This window comes from Pararge aegeria, chromosome 8 (assembly GCF_905163445.1).
Source record: "Pararge aegeria chromosome 8, ilParAegt1.1, whole genome shotgun sequence".
NCBI lineage: Eukaryota > Metazoa > Arthropoda > Insecta > Lepidoptera > Nymphalidae > Pararge > Pararge aegeria.
Genome location: NC_053187.1, coordinates 2,521,802 through 2,543,422, shown reverse-complemented (window position 1 = coordinate 2,543,422; position 21,621 = coordinate 2,521,802). Strand labels below are relative to the sequence as shown.

Genomic DNA, 21,621 nt, shown 5'->3' with positions numbered 1-21,621 from the left:
AGCGACGATACGAAGATGTCAAAAAATAAAAAAACAAAAAATGTCATTCAAGTCTGATTTTGGATTTGGAAGGGAGAAAACGAAGTTCTGAAGAATTAATCTGAAATAATTATTGAAATCCTTTTAGTTTTTAGTTTACAAATATCTGTTATTAAATTTTAGTAGTATTTTTCGATAAAAAACAATAATATTTTTAAATTTAGCTTAGTTTGTGAAGGTACAAAAGTAGTTGTAATATATCGGTAGGTAAAAGAAGTTTGTTGGGCGTAAAAAGAAAATGGCGTGTGCTACTCTTAAAAGAAATTTCGATTGGGAGTCAATGGCACAGCTGCCAGCAAAAAGGCGAAGATGTGCCCCATTTGCCGCTAGCTCGAGCACAAGTCCTGGACTTAAAATGTCCGAAAGTAAAAGTTCAATATTCGGTGAGACCGTTAGTGCACCTGCAAAAATGACTCCAGGTTTGTTTATTTTTGTTCTATTACGACAGAGTACCTAGATATGAAGAGTGTAATTCCATTCTATTGACTTTCTGTTTAAATCTTAATTGAGTTATATGTGTAGATATGTAAAGAGGCAGTCAGCTGCATGATTTATCGCCATTGTTTGGAGATTATGGTGAATACTTGAATAGTGATTATTATTTTTATCGTTGCTAGAAAGAGATGGAAGACGCAAGATGACCGTTGGGCGTATTATCGCTTTGTTATTTTTTTCTTACTAAAAAAGATTACAAGAAAATTACAAAAGCTGACCCTACCTTTTTGAAGCTAGTTTATGAGTTTCATACACTGCGGTGTATGTGAAATTGTGGAAGTCCACGGCGTGGGGTATTTTTTCATTCTACAATGATAATTACCAGTCACTAGATAAATATCGCTTACCATTGCAAAATGCAGTTGTCGTAATTATTTACGAATCGCTTTATTCCCAAATGCGATTATCATGCATTCCATTAACCTAAATTGAAGTCACGTAATTCTATTATGGACCAATTATCAATAAAATCTGATGAAATGGTCAATAATTTGCTATACCAAACTAACCTCATTGTTGGATTGTTTATACTATCATTTATTTTGTAGTGGGTGTTATTTTCTTCAGGAAAGATAAGCTAGATGTTAGTATTCAGGATACAAATGATGACTTTTATATTTTTCAATGTAATGTTAGCATTTCAATATGTGCTAAACTGGAAGAGGAATGGCAGTAGATCAAACCGCTAATAATTCTAATATAATACGTTACTTTATATCCTTTGGCTTTAATTTTTTAAACTTTTACAAAATATAAATTGTTAAAAATGTTCTTCCCAGAAATCAAACCTATATCTTTGTACCACCACCACAGCAAATGTCATACAGTAAATTTGATACATTACATTTTTGACTCAACTCATAACTAAATAAATGTTATTTCATTCTACTTTGTGTGGAAATTTAATCACTCCCATTTGAATAATAAATGAACAACTGCAATTAATTCCTAAATCAATCTACTATTATAGAAAACCTTTTCATTCTATGAGAATTCATTGTTTTTTTTTTGCCCTTGGCATCATTTCCACTTATTATTCTACTTTGAAAAGGAAAATAGTATGTCAAGTTCTGGGTTATTAGCGAAGTAACCCATATACAATTTATGAAATAAAACAGTAGCCTTCTTTATGATGCTAATGCAGATTTTATACTTCTAGTAAGTATAAAAGCTTAGAAAAATATTGTAGCTTGTCTACACTCAATGTTTTACATCTTTACCTTGTATATAAATTTTTTATTGGAATGCATATGCATAAAATGTGTAATATCCAATATACAGATACATCATAGGTAGAACAGGTATCAGTAAAGAAGACTCAAAAACCCTGCTAATGAGATAACAGTATGGCAATACATTGTTATGTAAGATAACATCAAACAAGTTTCAGGAAGCTGCTGGATACAAGCACAACAATACCATGGTATTTAATTTTTCTATATAAGGCATAAGTCCAGCAGTTGGATGCCCATTGGTTCATATACAGTAGTTTGCATTGTTTTCTAGTTGTTAGCAACTAAGAAATTCAAGGCCCTCCATTACTGAACTGGGCCAAAAGTTGTTAGGTTCTAAAACCATTGTCATTTTTTTTTTGAACCAGAGTTCTTGCCCATTCCCATGCCCTAGAGTTTATCACTCATATGTATAAACATGCCACCTCACATTGAAGCATCACAATGGGTATATTTCCCTTGTTGGAGGAAGCAGTGGTATATTAAAAGATATGGTGAATCCAGTTCACAGCTCACTACAATTAGGGTTATAAAACTTTATTTCAGGATGAAAGTTAACCAATCACCTTTTCTGTACCAAAGTTTGTCAAAATTTCATGATAATTGATTGAGTACACCCTTCAGTTTTGGATGGGGAATAACTCAAATTTGCTTTTATCACAGACACAGTATGTAATAGATTTTGTGGGCAGTAAATTGGCTATTGCCAAACTGTGATAGACGTTTGTAGTTAATCAGTTCACTATTGCAGGATACTTTATTTTAACTGGTTGTCTTTTCAGAGCGCATGGCCCAAGAGATATGTGACGAAATCATGCGGCTACAGCGCCGAAAGCAGCTGCGTCTGGCAACCGGGGCGGCGGCATCTTGCTCTTCGTCCAGCGGCAGCGAGGGCGACTCCTCGCCGCCACACCGCTCTGGACAAACAGCTAGACAGAAAGTTAACCGCCGTGCACTGTTTACATTCAAACAGGTATGTATACATCAAATCCTACATTTGTTAACACATCATAGACAGCAATGAACACACAACACTGAACGAAGAGCAAAAACCGATTGTAACCGACTAGCTTTATCTGAATCTTAATTAGTCTTTTTTTTGTATTCCAAGTTAGGCCTTGACAGGATAGATCAGCCTCAATGCTGTGTGCATCAAACTGGAAATATTTTTTCAGCAGCTTATTGCTATGATTTCACTTTTAATACTTCGAAGAATCATGGTCTGTATTGTTGGTGCAGCTGAACTCTTTATGGAAAAAAAAAAGCATTTGTTGAAGCATTAATTCTTATGACTTTGTTCATGCCTGTTTGTGTATAACTTGCTTGCTGTACAAATCCTAACTGGTCGTGCGTGCTTGTCGCATTTAGTCTTTATTGCGTAAACTGTCATTATTTGTGTGCAAACCTGCCACCTTCTTTGTGTGTAAATTATCCTTCATTATGTACGTAAGTTTGGAAAACGTATGGACCCTGGGGCGCCAAGGCACTGGCCCCAATGGTGACTCCGTAACGGCAGGCGCAATGTTGTTCCCAAACTAGGAGGATAGATGATATGACACGTAATGGAGAGAGTTGCTGGACACAACTCAACTTGCTGATAGTAAAGTGGAAGTCCTACCCACTGAGCTATCAAGGCTTTCAAATCCAAATAATATGTGTGGAATAATAAATGGGGAATAACTTTGATTTTATAGTGAAGGGATTAACAGGGGGATTAAATTTTTGTCTCTTGCCTACGCTAGCTGTGCTGCACTGAATACTTGCTTGGAGGATGGCATGTGAAGATGCAGTTATTGAACTATGTTTACAGACTTGTCGTATGTTCCAGGTGCGCATAATTTGCGAGCGTATGCTCAGTGACCAGGAAGCAGCCTTGAGGGCTGAGTACGAGACTGCTCTCAGCAACAAGCTTGCTGAGCAATATGATGCCTTTGTTCGCTTTAACATTGACCAGGTAAATGTTATTTCGACCTACAACAGTAGGTTAAATAACTAGCGGACACTCGACGGCGCGACTTCGTCCGTTATGAGTCAACCTTTAAGAATAATTGTATGTTGTCGCTAGCTGTTTTAGAACTTTAAGAAGACAATTTCGAAATACATACTAAGTATTTTCGTCGTTTTGACGTAATGTTTAACATTCACGCATCGTACGCATGGGAATCTCTCAAAAAGCAAATTTCTCATTTATGATCATAGTCGTACTAGTGGTCGTCGATGTTATCCAAAACAAAAACAATTCAAAACAGCATTTGTAATTTCTTCAATCTTTATTCTTCATACTAAACAGATCTTCGGCAATGTTACGCACGTTTCGCTCCTACACTGGGGCATCCTCATGAGATGTTGACTTAACAATGAATAATTGCTAACAGTGCTTGATTCTCCTGTTTTTCGCGGAGTATAGCCAATGAAGCTTAATTATCATAATTCCACAAAGGCCTGCTTCAAGCGAATATGTAATGTTATTATTTGGTACAAAAACATTATACAGTCTGGGAGTTCTGGAGTTCCAACCCGATATGAGCCTACATAGATTATTTCTAAAAACAACTGTCTAATAGAATTAATATCACTATTTATTAATATGACGACATGGTCGCGGTTCCGTATCTATCTCGTATTATCTCTTTAAACATTCGTCCAAATTATATGCAGTAAAAGGCAAAAGTCTAAATACTTGAGATGGTTAGCATACTTATTTTGATAAGAATTCATAAATTTTAGTGAATTTTAATATTTTTTTAAATATAAAACTTATACATATGCAATTTTAGACTTTTTGTAGGCATTATCAAGCTCTACAACTTTTCTATAAAACTTAATCATGTTATATCTGTCATCGTTAAGGGCAACATTTGTGAGAAACGATTTCGTTCGATCGTTTTTTCTCGGACTTCGTAAATCCGACTACCACGAAAAATACGTTAATATATAGCCTATGACACTCCTAAATAATATGGCTTTACAGTGGTGAAAAAATTTTCAAAATATGTTCTGTAGATCCAGAGATTACTCCCTCAATCCCACAAACTTTACCTCTTTTTAATATTTGTAGGTAGGTATATAGCAAAGTGATTGATATAACAAAATTAAATTGAAAGATTAGAAGATAACCTACCAAACTGCAGAGCAGAGTTGTGGGACATTCAAACATTTTTTCCTGCTGCATGAAAGGACTGCTATTGATTGAATCTATACCACTGCCGCACTTTAAAACGGATGCGTCTTAACACCTAACTATTAGTTCAATTTTCATTATATTTCATTTTTATTTGTTATTTTTTACCAATGAATAGTAGACATGACAATGAATAGTAGAAATGCAAAAAAATGATAATCAATAATAATAATTATTATTGATTATCATTTTTTTTAAATTCTCAACAATGCTTCATTTAAAAAAAAACGCATAGAATTTTTATAATAGAATCCAGTACATTCTACCATTAAGGAACATAGTGTAGTAATTCGCCACATATCCAGAGTAAAAAAAATGTTACAAATTTTCGACGTTAAACAACAATTTGAGAAGGGTCACATTTAAATTAATTATAAATAAAAAGAAAAAACGGAAATACCGAAATGAAAGTTACAGATTAAATAAAAAATAAGTACTTAAAAAATACAATCAATTAATAAATATTTATAATTTTTACAATTTTCCATTTAGGTAGTCATTGATATGATAATAAAGCCTATCCAAGAGTTTGTTAAATAAACACTGATCTAAAACAATGCAGAAAAAAAATGTTTTGAAACAAATAAAAACAAATTATGTAAAGGGATCCTCGGGAGGGAGGGTCCTCTTCTACTATTTTAGTCATTGGTTATAATTAATAATTTTGTGATTGCAGGTGCAGCGCCGGCCCCCTCCAACCACGTGCATGCCACTTGGCATGGACGCAGAGCATCACATGCACCAAGATCTTGTGCCCAGCTGTAAGTAGAGTAACAAGCCTTTACAGATATACAGCTGTAAGCCTTCACTTACCTCACTAAAAGAAATTTATGCTATCAATCATCCATTACCATGAATACTGCCTCATCTAGGCTAATAATAAAGCTGTAGAGATTCATTGAATGTTTGAATTACTGGGAATTTAGGGCTATCCAATCCCTATTTATGAGGAAGAGTTTTATGTGGAATGAAGTCTATAGTCTTATGGTATATGATAGTCTGTACTTCAAGTTAAGTTATTTATACTGATGAAGATGTGTATATAGGTTGACAAATAAAATAGTAAAGTTATTAAGGATTTTTAAAAATTCTACATATTTCACACAATTTATTTTTAACGGCCGATTGGCGCGATGGGCAGCGCGACCCATGGACTTAGAAAGCGTTCTAAGTCCATGGCCGTTCTCACAACGGGAAAAATGACTGTGGTGAACATGGTTGGATGTTTTTCAATGTATCTATTATGTATATTATTCACTTTTCATAAAAATATACAGCAGATATCTTAGCACCCATAACACAAACTATGCTTACTTTAGGCTAGATGGCGATGTGTGTATTGTCGTAGTATACTTATTTATTTAAATAAGAGTGTTTGTTGCTTCTCTCTCTAGATAACTCTAGTAACTCTTTAGATATTAATCCCATAGAACAAAATATTTTTAGCCCAATGGCTTAGTAGAGTAGAGAGGCTATCTGAGTACCGAGTCGTAAAGTAGAAGTTAGGTTTCAAGTATCATAAATTACGAAAGTTCTTTCTTTGACCTGGGTGGGTTGGCTATGAAATGGGTTTTAACTTTTTATTTTAAGCTGGCTAATGAATTCTTTTGCTGGCTAATGAACTGAGGTTATCTATAAGTTACTCCTGTTATAACTTTGGGCGATCTTATTCAAAATGTCAGCCAGAACATTTTAGTATTCTCACTACACATGGATAATATCATTTTTTATTATTTGTTACAGATCTTTCCTAATACTAGCGAAGCAGATTTGCAGTACAGCACTGCAAATAATATCAAGACAAACATATTTTGGTATATGTGAAAATTATATGCAGGAATAGTATAGATTATCCTAATGATTGATTATGTAACATTGTGATGGTGGAATTTTGCTGGTGTCGATATCATACACAGGGTGGAAACGCAAGTGAGATATAACTTATATTATATTGTTCTTACGTTTAAGTCTTACAAAATTTTTGACCGACGCTCTATTTCACATTACAGCATTAAATTAATTAACTGCAGAAAATGTATTTTGTGATTAATAAGACACCTCGTACAATGACTGTCAAATTACGAGCATATTGGGTGTGTAATTACGATGCTATAAAGAGCCAGACAATGAAATATTCTAATACATGCACATGCAGTAACTTTGTTTTTTAATCAATTGTTTTTTTCTGACACACCTTATAATGAAAAGCACAGGGTTATATAAACATTTGACTGCCAATTGTATGAAAATAAAAGTTGTACAATATGACAGTGGCTGTAGTTAATTAGGTAATTGTTATCAAATAAGATAATTGGTGACACTCACCGTATCCACTCTGCGTATTGCTATGCTTACATTAAATACAGTATTATGAAATGAATTGTTGAATGTTAAATATTCAATGTGGCATTTTGTTCCATGACAATCAACTGTTAAAAGATAGGCTGCCCTTATATGTTATACTAGGGGAGTTGTTACAAATTTTAATGTGAAATTTCACGACAATTTCGTCTCCCTGAGGTACTACTAAATAGGTAGTTGGGTTTCATCACTTTGTATTAATATGTAAGACCTTACAAAACTGGCGAAATTATATTAAAATCTCTACAATTGGTTTGTGTATAATCATTGTGTGTTGAGGATATCTGGTATTTTTATGCTTACTTTATGCCTTTAAGAAAAATGTTGATGCGTCATGCAAACAAATGCCACATTGATTTAGAGTCCCCGTTTTCCCTATAGTGCAACATTGACACAGTTAAGTTCCACAGGAATGTTCATGCCACATAAACATAAAGAAAATTAGCTTATAATGCTTAGTTAAGATTTGCTGCATAATTGTGTTCATAGACTGAGAGGGTTCACAGAGTTTACGTTATGCGTAGCGGGACGAGGCTGAGGGTGGTTTGTATTTCACTGAGAAATTGTTATGGAGATGAGGCTACGATGATAATTTGCAAATTTGGGACCATCCAGTAATTTTGTCGCACTTTGAAGTGTGGTAGTGCACAGTTGAGGTGGCCCTAACATCATTATACAAAAGTTATTTGTTTTACTCACTATTATTTGTCCTTAACCATAAACTAAGATATCGATTTATCTCTGAATTATCTGCACCTGTATAGGAAAATAAATATTACTGAGAGCTTACTACAGTTGCTTAAAGCAGTATTATTTTATAAGTAAAACATTATATGAATACCTTTACAACGCGAAATAACTAAGATTGCTTTAAGTGTTGGAAGTACTCCCCTATGTCGTTAGTTGCCCTAAATTTCACCTTAATATCGAAATATTTAAATTTAGCACGTTGGCCGCTGAACACACAACGTTTGTGTTTTAAAACTACGTAACGCGTGTGCGGCTCGAACACGCTAGGCGTGTTAAAATAAATGTACCTACAAGGATGCGGCCGAACACGCTGGGCGTGTTTTTTCGGCGTTCTGCGAGTGCGGCAAACATAAACGCTGTGTTGTTGTTTAATGGTCAAGAAAATGTAATTTTAATTTGTTTTTGCATTAAGGTGTAAATAAAGATGAGACAAAGCTTCATCTACGTTTAGGATATAGCGTAATTAAAAAGTTTTGTATCGATATACGAAAGGCCAGAACCACCTTAACACGCCACGGGAGTGATATATTAATCGTAGACATAGTCCAAAACCGATAACTCACAGGTTTCATGTTTTATATATATTTTATAAGATCCCAAAGGATGTTCTCTATGCAAAACTGCGAGTCTGAAAATATACGTTGGTGACATAAAAAATTGTTAATAATTGGACATGTCTACAATTTAAAGGCTTACATCAATATTGTAATGATAAGCAGTCCGCCAAAATCTATCAGAAAGTGTCATGTTTTCCATATTTTAAATAATCTTTTATAATATTTTAAATATGATGACCCATACCTTTATGGTTTCGGACGTTATGCACCGAATTAGCTTTCTCAACTAGCTACTTAATAAAAATAGGTCACAATAATTATTAGCACCTATTCTCCTAGGTGAGAATTTATTTTTCTTTGACACTTTAATAACACCATTTTAAATATAAATTATTGATCCAAGGCTAAGGTAGTAAAATGTGGTACGTGCAAATAAAATTGTAGTATTTTCTACAATCTGGTTTTTTATTGAACATGCAAAATATTTAATGGAAATATTTGAAATTATATTTGTTCAAAATGATATGTGATAAAACATTTGCCCCCTTATGAACTAACGTGGCATACTGTCGAAATGTATGTGAAGTGTTTTGTCACACTTTAACTGACAGCACCTTTCGAATATCAAGGCGTGAAAAACACTGCATAACTGTTCCGACGTTATGCCATGTTTATCAATAAGGTGGGATATGTTTAGGAGAGGTACAAAGTGACCAATAATGGATGGTCCCTTTCAAACTGGTTTGTTAATGGAAAATATGAACCAAAATTTATTAAGTTTTCTATGAAAGAAACTATAGATAGAATTAGTAATATCTAAATAACACAATAAATTCACACAGAGTGCCTGTTAAAAATCATTCTCATGCGTTGATTGCAAATTAGTTAGCCATAATTTTGATTTGTTTAATTTTATTTTTAGTTTAATTTTTAGTGTTGTCAAAATAAAGTTCTAGTGTATACTAAATCATATTTTATTTTATTTTGTCAAGTTTGTACTGTGTTCTTGTATAACACAGATTTTATGGCAAAACAGCCTTGCGTATCAGATAACTCACTATTCTCTTTTACTCTTTTTAAGTGTAATCTAAAAGTATGAATTTAATTATTCTATTATATCGGACTATTCTCATAATTAAACTCATTTCGCTGATACAGTCATGGCTTGTTTAGGTTAATGTTAATTAGCTTTATTAAACTTTTAAGTTATTTTTTTCCCCTTTAATGCAATATTTGTATTGACAAATGTGTTTCTGAGGATTTAATTTTTTACGTTTATTTGGGCTTGTTTTTTACATTTATTTAAAGTTTTTATTGAATAGAAACAAGATTAATTTGTTACCAAGCAATTATTCAATAAAAATTAGGATAGGTATTTTTTAAATTGTATTAGCAGCTCATTATTACTTTAGGTTATTGGCGTTTAAGAACTGAAATAAAAATTAGTTAAACACCATTAAAATTGATTTTTAATTAAAGCGTAGCTTTAGTCTCTTACTAAAATTATGTGTACTTTTAGAGTCACGAGAAAGTATATCTTTTATGCACTAGCCATTTTCCTATAGTTAAGATTATGAAAGTACTAAATTATTCTATAGTACTAGATATTCAATAAGCATGAGGCGTAAATAAATTAATGCAACTTCATTTTGCGAAGACGGCATTCTTAGTAGATACCTACTTCCCTACTACTAACAATATTCTACAATGGATGTAATATGGTCTGTAATTCAAAAACCAAAATGGGACACTGAGCTTTTCTATAAAAAAACCGCCAAGAGAATATAAACACTAGGTAGTGTGTTTTTTCCTCTATGTGTGGTTTTACAGTGACGCTTACTGTCCGCGCGGGTGGTAAGCGCGCGGATGACCCGCTCGAAACTATAAAACTAGTTTAAAGCTAGTCGCGCGGTTAGCCGCCTCGTACAGTCGTGATCGGTTTGCCGGCTCATACAGTCGTGATGAGACTTCTCGTATTTATTATACTATATTACTTATGGAAAAAAAGGCAACGACGACGACGTATACAAGTACATCCTTACAATGCCACTAGATTGCTGAGAGGCGCGTTCTCTACATCGTTTGCGGATTTAAGAGAACATAGTGACAAGTTCTTTAAACATTTTCGTCTGTCTATAACAACATTTAATGAATTACTCTGCAAGATAGAACATAATTTAAAAAGATCAAGTTTACGTCGAGCACCTATAGAACCAGTTGAAAAGTTGGCGATTACCTTAAGGTAAGTGGCATGAAAAATACTATTTAATTTTTAGTAATTACTTTATTTAGAAAATTTAAACAATCAAAAAAACAAAACTCGTTGAAATGTAATTAATAGAAATTGTCGTTTTCTGATGCAATATTTGGAAAGTGCTGTATTTCTTCACAGCTTTGCTGAACAGAATTATTGACTGTTGAATGAGGATCATATTGATTTGCTGTTTGATAGCCTTGCTGAGTGGTGGTACTAGACATTGATTCGTTGACTGGTAGCGTTTGGTTTGAAAAATATGATGAATTGGTTGCACACATTACAGAAGAATTAGAATCATTTTCTGGTGACATGACGGTGTAATATTGACTTGCTGATTGATAACCTCGTTGCGTAGTAGTATCATTAGAATGATTGGTTGTTGATGTTGTAGTAGAATTTGAGTTATGTTCTGGTGACAAGATGTTGGACGTCGACGTAGTGCCACTTGAAGTTGGCGCGGAGAGATCCATGGCGATTTGCAATACTTTGGAACGAAATAATAGTTTTTTATAACTGTTAAAAGATTTTAGTATTGGACCTAGAGAATTAAAAAATGACAAATCGTCAGAGCTTATGTCTGGCATATTTTTGTCTAACAAATCTACCAACTTTTTCTCAAACGCGGAGTTCTCTTGTACCCGTTCATGTTTCCTCTTCCGAGTCCATGTTGGTTTATCTTGGTCAGCCACCGGAGTAGAACTGTTTTGAGAAGAGCCAGAAATTTCGTCGTTATTTACTACGTGAGCTATTGTTTCAGATGAACTTGATTGTTCATTAATGTTGTACATAGATTCTGAAACTTCGTTTTCAGTGATACGATCAAGAAAGTTTAATTCTTTGAAATAAATGTATTTTGTAACGGTTTTTGCCCCGCTACCAGATGGTGCTTTTTTCATATTAGCTTTGGTTTTGAAATATCCATCTCTTGCAGATTTCCATCTTTGACGTAAAAGCTTATCTGAAACAAAAAAAAATTGGCAAAAATAATATTTTGTGTATCACGCCTTCTCACTTGTACTTTTTATGAATCCTTTCCTACTTGGAACTTTCTACTAGTTCTAATAATTATATATATTTTTTTCAGATTCTTAGCTACTGGGAACACTTACTCCGATCTACATGTCACATACAGAATGGGCGTTACTACTATAAGCAAAATCGTCAAGGAAGTTTGCTGTGAGATATGGGAAAAACTACGCGAAGAATGCATTCCTCAACCGACAACGCAAATGTGGCAACGTATTAGTGCAGAGTTTGAGATGTATGCAAACTTTCCTAACTGTTGTGGGGCAATAGATGGTAAACATATACGCATAGTTAATCCCGCAGGTGGAGGGTCAATGTTTTACAATTACAAACATTTTTATTCTATTGTCCTTCTGGCAATGTGCGATGCCAACTATTGCTTTACTTATGTCAACATTGGTTCTTGTGGGAAAAACTCTGATTCCACCATATTCCAAAACAGTGTACTATTTCAACAGTTAGAAAGAAATAATTTAAGGTTACCGGCTCCAAAGTACCTGCAAGGATCTAATATTGTGGCACCTCATATAATAATTGGTGATGGTGCATTTGGCATATCGAACTATGTGATGAAACCTTATCTTCGAAATGATATGAGCCACAAACAGAAGATATTCAATTACCGTCTAAGCCGTGCCAGAAGGTACATAGAATGTACATTTGGAATATTATCAAACAAGTTTAGAGTGTTTCACACTCCAATGAACGTGAGCTTCTCCAACGCAAAAACTATAGTTAAAGCTTGTTGCGTATTACACAATTTTATCAGAGTGCGAGACGGCTACAATGGAAATGACTTATTAAGCATTAGTGGTTTGATTGACATGAATCTTCAGCCAGTTTCTAGAACAGGAAACACACTACGCGAAGTGTTTGCCGATTACTTTATATCGCCTGCTGGCAGTGTTTCGTGGCAAGACAGACAAATATTCTAGAGGTACCTACCTAGTACCTATTTGAAAGAACTTATTAGTGGAATTGAATTCATTGTCGTCCTTTCAAGTATAGACTATAGTGATGATTCATAGTCATTTATGACTAATCTAATGTGTTTTTTCTGCAAGTAAACCGTTGAAGAGTGTTCAAATCATCAAAAATCCACAATCTTATTTTTAAATCCATAAAGATAGTGCTCCAACAAGTAAAATTGATCAATTTACCTTATCTTACCCTACATATCGATTGAAATCTTACCCTACATATGTTTAACGACGACTTTTATACCAACATAATATAAATTTTATATTATAAATGTAATTGATAAAAATACAAATTTTATAAACATACCTTTGTCTTTCTTTATGTAATTTTCTCCAAAGATTGCTTCTCCAACTTCTTCCCAAGCCTTATTTTTTGCGTCTTTGTTTTTGTATAATTCGTTCGATGGATCCCACAGCAACGGTCGAAAGCGAACTTCTTCAATCAATCGACCCGTATCGATATAATTCGCATTCATTTTGGCGACGACGGTACGCATGCGCGCGTCCGACCGGCGAGACTGTGCAACGCACACTGAACACAATGACTCCTCGCCCGCACGCGGTTGAAAAGCGCGGCTGAATTGCCGTCAACGCGGGCCATCCGCGTGACTATGTAATGATCCATGAGACGCAAAGCTCGTGGCCCGCGACGCTTACCAACTGCGCTGGCGAAAGCGTCACTGTAAAACCACACTATGGCCGAAGCCTGAGACAAGACATCCCTTGGGAACATTATTTTCCCAGAATTAAATTAAGTCTATTTAACCTCCTTATGGGTGTAATTAATCACATTATATATCCCAGGCATATTATCTATCTCCGATCTTTTCAGCCGCTTAGTAATATAGTCAATCCATGGAGTCAATCGTATGGAATGACGATGAAGGACTAAAGCAACGGTACGGCGCGGCGCTAGACACAATATTATTGCCACTGACTTCTATTATACTATGGTTAGTGTTTTTTATTTTGTAACCATGACCCATCTACACAATTACGTAACAGAATAATTAAAAACTAAACTAAATAAAAAAAACTTACATGAAATATTAGTATGCAATATACAAAAGTTAACGTGAAGTTTAATACAGCTTGTATATTGGAGAGTCGTATCGATTTATTAATGCATGTTCTTTTCATCAAGGATGCTATTCGTTTTCTTCTGATGGCAAAAAAGTCATCAGTATGAGACCTCGCGAATATTTCTGATGCACTACAATAACGTGGTAAGCCCAACAGCATTCTGAAACTATAATTTATACTGAACTCCTAGGGCGTGCAGCGATGCCTGTGTATAGCTTGTCTACAGGGATCCCGTGTAAAAGGTTTGATAAAAGTTATTGTTGCCATCTTGTTGCCTTAAAAGCTAGAGGCTATAGCTTTGGGCGTTATTAAAAAAAACAACTGTCATCTAGACTGTCATTTACGTTGTCAACTTGTCAATTTATCATCCTTCTATTTGAAAATCAATTTTGTGTATATTCGTGTATCATTGTTTGGTCAAAAAAACAATTAAATCTTAAAATGAGCTTGGAAACCTCATCAAATAATGGGACAAGTAAACCGGAGCGCAAACACTATGATCGCACGAAATCCGACGATTTACAAATCTCTAGAACAGACATGAATATGTTGATCATGAATTATTTAGTCACAGGTAGGTTTCGTTTGATTTTGAGGCTAAATTATGTATGAAAATTAATTTGGAAAACACCAAAAGCTAACACAAAGTGTTTGGTAACAATGCCATGTAGTTCAAATCTAAATCTGAACATGTTTGAAACAAAGGTAAACCCTTTGTAAAACCAAGGCCAATTTTTACCCAGACATTATTATTTATGACTTTCAATTACTACCTAATAACATCCTAGTCCAATCGTAAGCAGCTGAGGTATTTTTATAGAAAATTGAAGCATTCATCTTAGTGTGGTCAAAGAAATATTTCAATAACTAGTATAAAACGGGGCACTAAATCTTAAGAAATATATCTTTGGTTCTTTAGTGTGAATGAAAATTTTAAGCAGTCAGTCCCTGTGTATTGGTGAGCTTGCAATCAGTCCTGGTTATTATCCCTAACATATGATTCTAATTGTTAAAGCCTGGTTTAAAAAAATATTATTATCTGCATTTGAGCACCATGATCTAATCCCTTCTCCCATGAGAGAGGCCTGTGTCCAGCACTAGAACAATAATAGGTTAAGGTTTATTTTGTTATTCTATTACAAATTAGCCCTTGACTACAATCTCATTGGTGTTAAGTGATGAGGCAGTCTAAGATTGTAGCAGGTTAACCTGTTTGAGGTATAGCAGTTATAGCAACACATACCAATAATAATTACACATAAAAAGCTAAATTGGGACATACTTGTCATTAGTGTGATAATAAGCCTAGACAATACCAGAGAAAATTCAGAGTTTACCTGCTGCTGATATTGATGTACTCTGAATAAAAAATAATATATCAAATAAAATGTCATTTGCCAAATGAATAATATGGTGAAAATTTGAAAAAGTAACAATTTGTTTAAAGAACTATTACTCCTATTTTTGTAGGTATATGTTTATATAAATAAAACTTAACTAATGATAATGAAAATATTTACAGGACCTATACCTATAGAGTATTATAAAATTAAATTAAAATCCATCCACACATGTCTTTTACACACATTCCGAGAAATGCTTGACATTGATTTGGTTAGCATAGATTGTAATGGTTGCCAAACTTAAAGCGATAGATTTAAATGGCAATTTAGGTTAGTCTTTATTTTATTGAATTTTAATATAGAGGGATTCAAAGAGGCAGCACTGAAATTTCAACAAGAGGCAGGTCTTCAGGAGCCAGCATTATGCAGCTCTTTGGATGAACGTATAATGATCAGGGAGGCAGTGCAAGGCGGTAGAATACCTGAAGCCATCTCAATGGTCAATGCTTTACATCCAGAATTGTTGGACAATGACAGATACCTGTACTTTCATTTACAGGTAAGTACATAATTTGGTATTCAGATTTTTTTACTGATACACAATTTACACAGTGGAGGGTTGTGTAAACAATGCATTAGTAAATCTGTTTGGTGTAAACCTATTAAATAGTAGAATTTTCTTATGACAAAGGGAATTCCTCCAGGGAAGTATTACTGCAATGCTTTTTTTAGCTGCCTTGCTGTGTCTGTCTGAGAGGATGCCCATAAAATTACTACCTAATTAATAATATGAGACTGAACACCTATGGCCTCAAGTTGTTGGATATAATGATAATAATGATTGTTTATTTCTGGCAATATGCAAAACCCATTAAATACAAGACAAATTCTTACCGTAAAGATGTAAAATAAAAATGAATACACATTAATACAATAATGGTCATTAAATTAAATTTTAAAAAGTTCATAATATAACAAGCATTCATAATATAACAGAAGAAAGCACCTGTTAGGCACTATCCTCTGTTTCTGTCTCTATGCACGGAAAGCCACTATTTCAAAATGGGATTCTCGGGGCACTCAAGCATACATTGGATATTAAATTCTTAGGAAAAAGATAATTTTGGCAAGTACTTTTAGGATTGTTACCTTGCAATATATTATACTATTTAATATTATATATAATACTATTGCAATTATATATATATTTTTTTTTATTCACTACCAGTTAGACCATGGTTATATATTACAATCCCATCTGGTGATAATTTATGATGCAGTCTGAGATGGTAACAGGCTAACGAGTAAGGCTAAATTGTTTTGTAAATAAAGTCAAAGTCAAAAATATCTTTATTCAAGTACAATAGGTGGCACTTTTGGTGCGTACATAAGAATTACACGGTAGTGAGATGATGGCGATAACCACATTCGTAAACTTAAAACTAAAGCTATAAGGGTTCCAAACGCGTCCTGGTCTAAGAAGAAGCCCTCAACAAACTTAGCCGGGTGTTTTTTTTTTGTTATCACCATCTCACAATGTCATTTAAAATTATTAGAAGAGCAACCTGGTTAGAGCAATAATTCACACCCAAGCTTTTTTTTCTATTACGTTGTCCTTTATACTATAATAGGACTTTTCTATAAGCTCACGTTTAATACAAACTTTGAACTTTTTAAGAGACATCTCCAAGATGTCAATGGGTAGTTTTATGAAAACGAATTATGAATTTTATGTAACCTAGTATATTGCACTATGTATAATATGTTGATGATGCTGATATAATGTAATCTTTTAGCAACTACAATTACTGGAGTTAATCCGAGCAGGCAGAGCAGAAGAGGCCTTAGCCTTCGCCAGCGCGACACTGGCCGAGGCGGGAGCGAATGATCGCAACGCCCTCACTGAACTGGAGAGATCTCTCGCCTTGTTAGCCTTCCCCGACCCTCATACTTCACCCTTTGCAGACTTGTTACTACCTTCACACAGTCAAAAGGTAATTTTTACTCTTAAAAATTATTTCGTCGAAAAGTAGCTTTATGATATACTTCGATACAAGCACTACAGACGCAAATTACACTGGTTCCCTGACCAGCATATTCTTATAGTGTTTAGTACCTATTGATAAATTGATAAAGTAACTCTAATTATTAGCTCGCTAAATCTAATTTAGCATTTAACAAATTAAATGTAGCTGTGAATTCTTTGTGCGACAGCGATAATTCATCGCTTGGTAAGTGAGCGAGTGCCGCGTTTAATCATAAATCATTTTAATAATAAATATGCTTAGACCCCATCATTGCATTCCATCCATAAAAAAATAATAATAAATTAGCGACTTTATTTTTTGTTTTCTTCCTCTACAAATTAGCCCTTGACTGCAATCATACCTGGTGGTAAGTGATTATGCACTCTAAAATGGTAGCGGGCTATCCTGTTAGAGAGTATGGTAGTCATACCCCTAATCGGTTTCTACGCGACATCGCACCGGACCACTAAATCGCTTAGCGGCACGTCTTTATCGTTAGGTTGGTAACTAGCCACGGCCAAAGCCTCCACGGATAAAACAAGCTTTCAGTTGCAAAAATAATGCAACTACTACTAATTTTGATAGTGGGTACACCCCGATATAATGAATAGGTGCATCTTCGTAACCTTTTCGAGGTTAAATGCATGATGTTATGTTTTGTTATTGCGTAAACAATGCATATTTATGCAATAGCAGCGATCGCGGATGATTGTAAGAGTTCCGTCGGCTGTTTCCAAAACTCTTTATAACATCTGTATTAAATTTAAATGGAAAAATTTCGGATGAAAAAGTATTGTGCAAATCCGACTGTAAATGACCGGAGTTTTGCCCGACCGTAAAGAAGAAGTTAGCAAAAATCAATGATAACTGAACTTTTTGACGGCCGACTGGCGCAGTAGGAAGCGACCCTGATTTCTGAGCCCAAGGCCGTGGGTTCGATTCCCACTATTGGAAAAATGTTTGTGTGAGGAACATGAATGTTTTTCAGTGTCTGGGTTTTTATCTGTATATTATAAGTATTTATGTATATTATTCAATCATCTTAGTACCCATGTCACAAGCTAAGCTTACTTTGGGGCTAGATGGCGATGTGTGTATTGGTCGTAGTATATTTATTACTAGCTGACCCGCGCTACTTCGTCTGCACCAAATCGGTTATTGCAGCTTTTAATATCCTTAAAACCTAGAAACTAATTGCAGCGCCATCTACCAGGTCCAGTTTTATTTCCAAACTATATTAATTCATACATGCATCATCACAAACTTTCGCATTTATAATATTAGTTGGATTATTTCACTTATGTGTGGAGAGTTATGTCCTTTATCTCCGACAATAGTTATCAGATCTTCATTAAAATTAGACAGTACGTTTTTTATAGTATAAACTTTCAAATAAAAAAAGAATTATGCAAATCGGTTCAAATTTAATGGAGCCAATTTCCTGTAGTAAACTTATAGTTTATCCGGATAAGAGGTATCCTATATGTTGATCCGGGATATCAGCTACCACTATGCCAAATTTTATATAAATCCGTTCAGTAGTTTTCACGTGATGCCCAGACATACAGACAGAGAGACAAAAATTAAATTAAAATCTGTTTTGGACTCAGTATCGATTATAAAGCATCCTAAAAATTTCAAAATATCTTAAATGTACAGAAATCTTCCAGTTACAGTTTTATTATAAGTACAGATTATTTTATTTATTTTTCACAATTCCAGATTGCGAGCGAACTCAACGCAGCCATACTTAAGATGGAGAACCAAGAGTACACAAACCCAAAGCTGTGCAGTTTGCTACGCATGATTCTGTGGTCACAGAGCGAGCTGGACAAGTATAGCGTCAAGTATCCAAAGATGACGGATCTTGCCAACGCAACAATAGAACAGCCAAAATGAGATAAGCTAAGGATAAAAGAGTAATTTGTTTAGATGTGATTGATATTATAGGACACGAAAAAATAAATACAGTGGGCTGCTCATGCTAAATTAGCCATGCTAACATAAACTATGGGCAACCAGCGGGGTTATGCTGTAATTTTTCGAATTGGTCTATCGGTCTGGTATTAGATGTGCAGTCCCATACAAAAAGTAACGGAAAAAATCTCTTTAAAAATACTTAATAAAACATATATTATTTATCTTTTTACTTATATGACCTCCCTACTATAGTTATAATAATACGAAATGATGTCATTTTTATTTTTACAATAAGTACATAGGCATGTTCACATAAGCTTTAACGTTATACCTTAAAGTTAACATATATTTTAATGGTGGGAAAAAAATATTTTGACGACTGCTGGCATTATATTATAATTAATCGGAGACTGCTAGCCATCTTATACAAAAATTCATTAATTACTGTGTACTAGAGATCGACGAGTTGTTAAAAGTTATTACGCTTCACTACGCGGTCCACTGGGCTGCAAGTGACAAGATAGTATCATGTATTATATTGAAATAAATCTATTTCAAAATTACTTCCTGTGAAGTCAAAGACGATTGAATCACCCGAGATTACGATTATCTTAAACGCATAGTTGCATCATAATATTTTATCATCACCTGTCGTTGTATTGACAAGCTCGTCGACATAACATTTTGTAGAAACTTCAATAGTAACTGTCAAAAAACCGGTCTCGCACTGCACTCGCTATTAAAAAAAGTTACAGCAAAACCCCGCCTTTAACGATGTTCAAGATTTTCAAATTTCGAATTTCAATCATGCATAACGTCAAAGTAAAACCGACCTAATGCACCTTTGTTGAAGCCCTTTATTCCTAAAAGCGGACTGTTTGTAAAAACTAGGGCCATACACTTTATTTTACTTTGACTCGTTTAGTTTTTCGAAAACCATTTAAATCTAAAGAGTACTAATTTAAGAGGTTTAAAAAAAATATTCTAAAATGACTTAAATGTGCTACATTACTAATGGCTGACAAATTATACTATATGCTATCGCATTCATTGATAATCTTTTACTGATATATAAAATACTAGCGGACCCTTGGTTTTTTTTATGGCGTTGTGGAAAAGCTTTATTGCTCCCTCCGACTCTTGGACAGGATGGAGGTGGTGTGGGACTCTCCCCTCTAAAGGGGTATACCCAAGCTAAAAACTACCACGGCATGTCCCTCTTGTTGGCTTTGTTAGACGCCCGGGGTACCCATTGTATACCTCCTGGACGACTCGCCAGCTCGCAAAGAATAACAGCGCCAAATCAAATAAGATATTTAAAACAAATTTCATTTAGAACCGACAGCAGCGCCACCTACCGGGTCCAATTATGTATTTGAACTATCCAAGAACCCATTGAAATATACACAAATTTTTATCCAAATCGGTCCAGTCACAGGATATGACAAACACACGTTCAGAAGAAACATTTAAAATGATGAGAGGAATTTGTTAACTCTGACGCTATCAGCAGCACATTATGCTAGATGATGCAGCAGTGAACGATGTGGTTTTAGGTTGGAGACTCGGGTTCAATGCCCAGAGGAAATTTGGGAATTTATAATTTCTGAATTTTCTCTGATTTGGTAAGAGGCTTCTGGCGTGGCTAGTTAACACCCTACCGACAAGGACATGCCGCTAAGCAATTTGGCGTTTGGAGGAGTATGGGTTTTATAACTGCCATACCCTGCATCTTCACTAACTAGCAGGTGAGATTGCGGTCTAGGGCTAACTTGTAGTAGAATTAAATAAAAGAAGACGACAAGGCAGTTCTTGCTGCTGAGCTTATCAAATACCAAAAATTACCCAATACAAATTAATAAGCGTGAACATCGACGAAACATATCTATAATAAAACTTTTCAAGGCATCTTGAAGTCTAGGTATTCATACCTGCTTACCTCATCACTGCTGTCCATGAGGCCAAAGAATCTGTTTGATTAAAAAAAAAACTTATACGGGTCGACCCGTATACGTTACCGCATACTTACGTACCTTAGTTACCGCATATTTATGCGTGTACCTTAGTTTATGCGGAACCTCAAATATAATCGCAGATTGCCGCAAGCGTCGGCGTTAATTCTGGTCGAAACTAACTCCATTGGGATTGAGTTATTCTCATTTTCAGTATGCTAGATAAACTTGCGTGCCTTTTCCAGCAGTCCGCAATGAACTTTATCCTGACAAAGGTAACAATATGCAATGTGTAAATGAAAACCGAAATAATACTTCAGAGGCTTTAGTTACATTATTTACTGTCTCTGAAACTTATCTCTGAAACCGAAACGCTAAGTTCTTGAGTAAACCATTGCCATAGTTATTATTGAAAGAA

At 34.6% G+C, this 21,621-nt stretch overlaps 4 protein-coding genes across 4 annotated transcripts; 3 read left to right on the top strand and 1 right to left on the bottom strand.

Annotated features, from left to right (window-relative positions):
* The first annotated feature begins 17 nt into the window (after window positions 1-17).
* On the top strand, window positions 18-9,793 carry LOC120625558 (akirin-like). Its single transcript, XM_039892612.1, has 5 exons — window positions 18-458; window positions 2,549-2,739; window positions 3,595-3,720; window positions 5,624-5,708; window positions 6,691-9,793. The coding sequence occupies exons 1-5, from the start codon at window positions 278-280 to the stop codon at window positions 6,699-6,701; spliced, it is 594 nt and encodes a 197-aa protein (XP_039748546.1). The 5' UTR covers window positions 18-277; the 3' UTR covers window positions 6,702-9,793.
* Window positions 9,794-10,553: 760 nt separating this feature from the next.
* On the top strand, window positions 10,554-13,574 carry LOC120625757 (protein ALP1-like). Its single transcript, XM_039892954.1, has 2 exons — window positions 10,554-10,857; window positions 11,957-13,574. Exons 1-2 carry the CDS (start codon window positions 10,577-10,579, stop codon window positions 12,831-12,833), a joined length of 1,158 nt encoding a protein of 385 aa, XP_039748888.1. The 5' UTR covers window positions 10,554-10,576; the 3' UTR covers window positions 12,834-13,574.
* Window positions 10,856-13,413, bottom strand: LOC120625758 (uncharacterized serine-rich protein C215.13-like). Its single transcript, XM_039892955.1, has 2 exons — window positions 13,186-13,413; window positions 10,856-11,830 (listed from the first exon to the last, which is right to left on the bottom strand). The coding sequence occupies exons 1-2, from the start codon at window positions 13,373-13,375 to the stop codon at window positions 10,950-10,952; spliced, it is 1,071 nt and encodes a 356-aa protein (XP_039748889.1). The 5' UTR covers window positions 13,376-13,413; the 3' UTR covers window positions 10,856-10,949.
* A 742-nt stretch (window positions 13,575-14,316) lies between the features above and the next one.
* LOC120625598 (glucose-induced degradation protein 8 homolog) lies at window positions 14,317-20,303 on the top strand. The gene is made up of 4 exons (XM_039892662.1): window positions 14,317-14,535; window positions 15,667-15,863; window positions 17,101-17,298; window positions 19,054-20,303. The coding sequence occupies exons 1-4, from the start codon at window positions 14,403-14,405 to the stop codon at window positions 19,228-19,230; spliced, it is 705 nt and encodes a 234-aa protein (XP_039748596.1). The 5' UTR covers window positions 14,317-14,402; the 3' UTR covers window positions 19,231-20,303.
* The last annotated feature ends 1,318 nt before the right edge of the window (window positions 20,304-21,621 follow it).

Coding starts and splice junctions, on each gene's coding strand:
- LOC120625558 (XM_039892612.1), top strand. CDS start 278: ATGGCGTGTGCTACTCTTAAAAGAAATTTCGATTGGGAGTCAATGGCA. Junction 2,740..3,594: donor CACTGTTTACATTCAAACAG/GTATGTATACAT, acceptor CGTATGTTCCAG/GTGCGCATAATTTGCGAGCG. Junction 3,721..5,623: donor TTCGCTTTAACATTGACCAG/GTAAATGTTATT, acceptor TTGTGATTGCAG/GTGCAGCGCCGGCCCCCTCC.
- LOC120625598 (XM_039892662.1), top strand. CDS start 14,403: ATGAGCTTGGAAACCTCATCAAATAATGGGACAAGTAAACCGGAGCGC. Junction 15,864..17,100: donor ACCTGTACTTTCATTTACAG/GTAAGTACATAA, acceptor GTAATCTTTTAG/CAACTACAATTACTGGAGTT. Junction 17,299..19,053: donor TACCTTCACACAGTCAAAAG/GTAATTTTTACT, acceptor TCACAATTCCAG/ATTGCGAGCGAACTCAACGC.
- LOC120625757 (XM_039892954.1), top strand. CDS start 10,577: ATGAGACTTCTCGTATTTATTATACTATATTACTTATGGAAAAAAAGG. Junction 10,858..11,956: donor AAGTTGGCGATTACCTTAAG/GTAAGTGGCATG, acceptor TATTTTTTTCAG/ATTCTTAGCTACTGGGAACA.
- LOC120625758 (XM_039892955.1), bottom strand. CDS start 13,375: ATGCGTACCGTCGTCGCCAAAATGAATGCGAATTATATCGATACGGGT. Junction 11,831..13,185: donor TTACATAAAGAAAGACAAAG/GTATGTTTATAA, acceptor TTTTTGTTTCAG/ATAAGCTTTTACGTCAAAGA.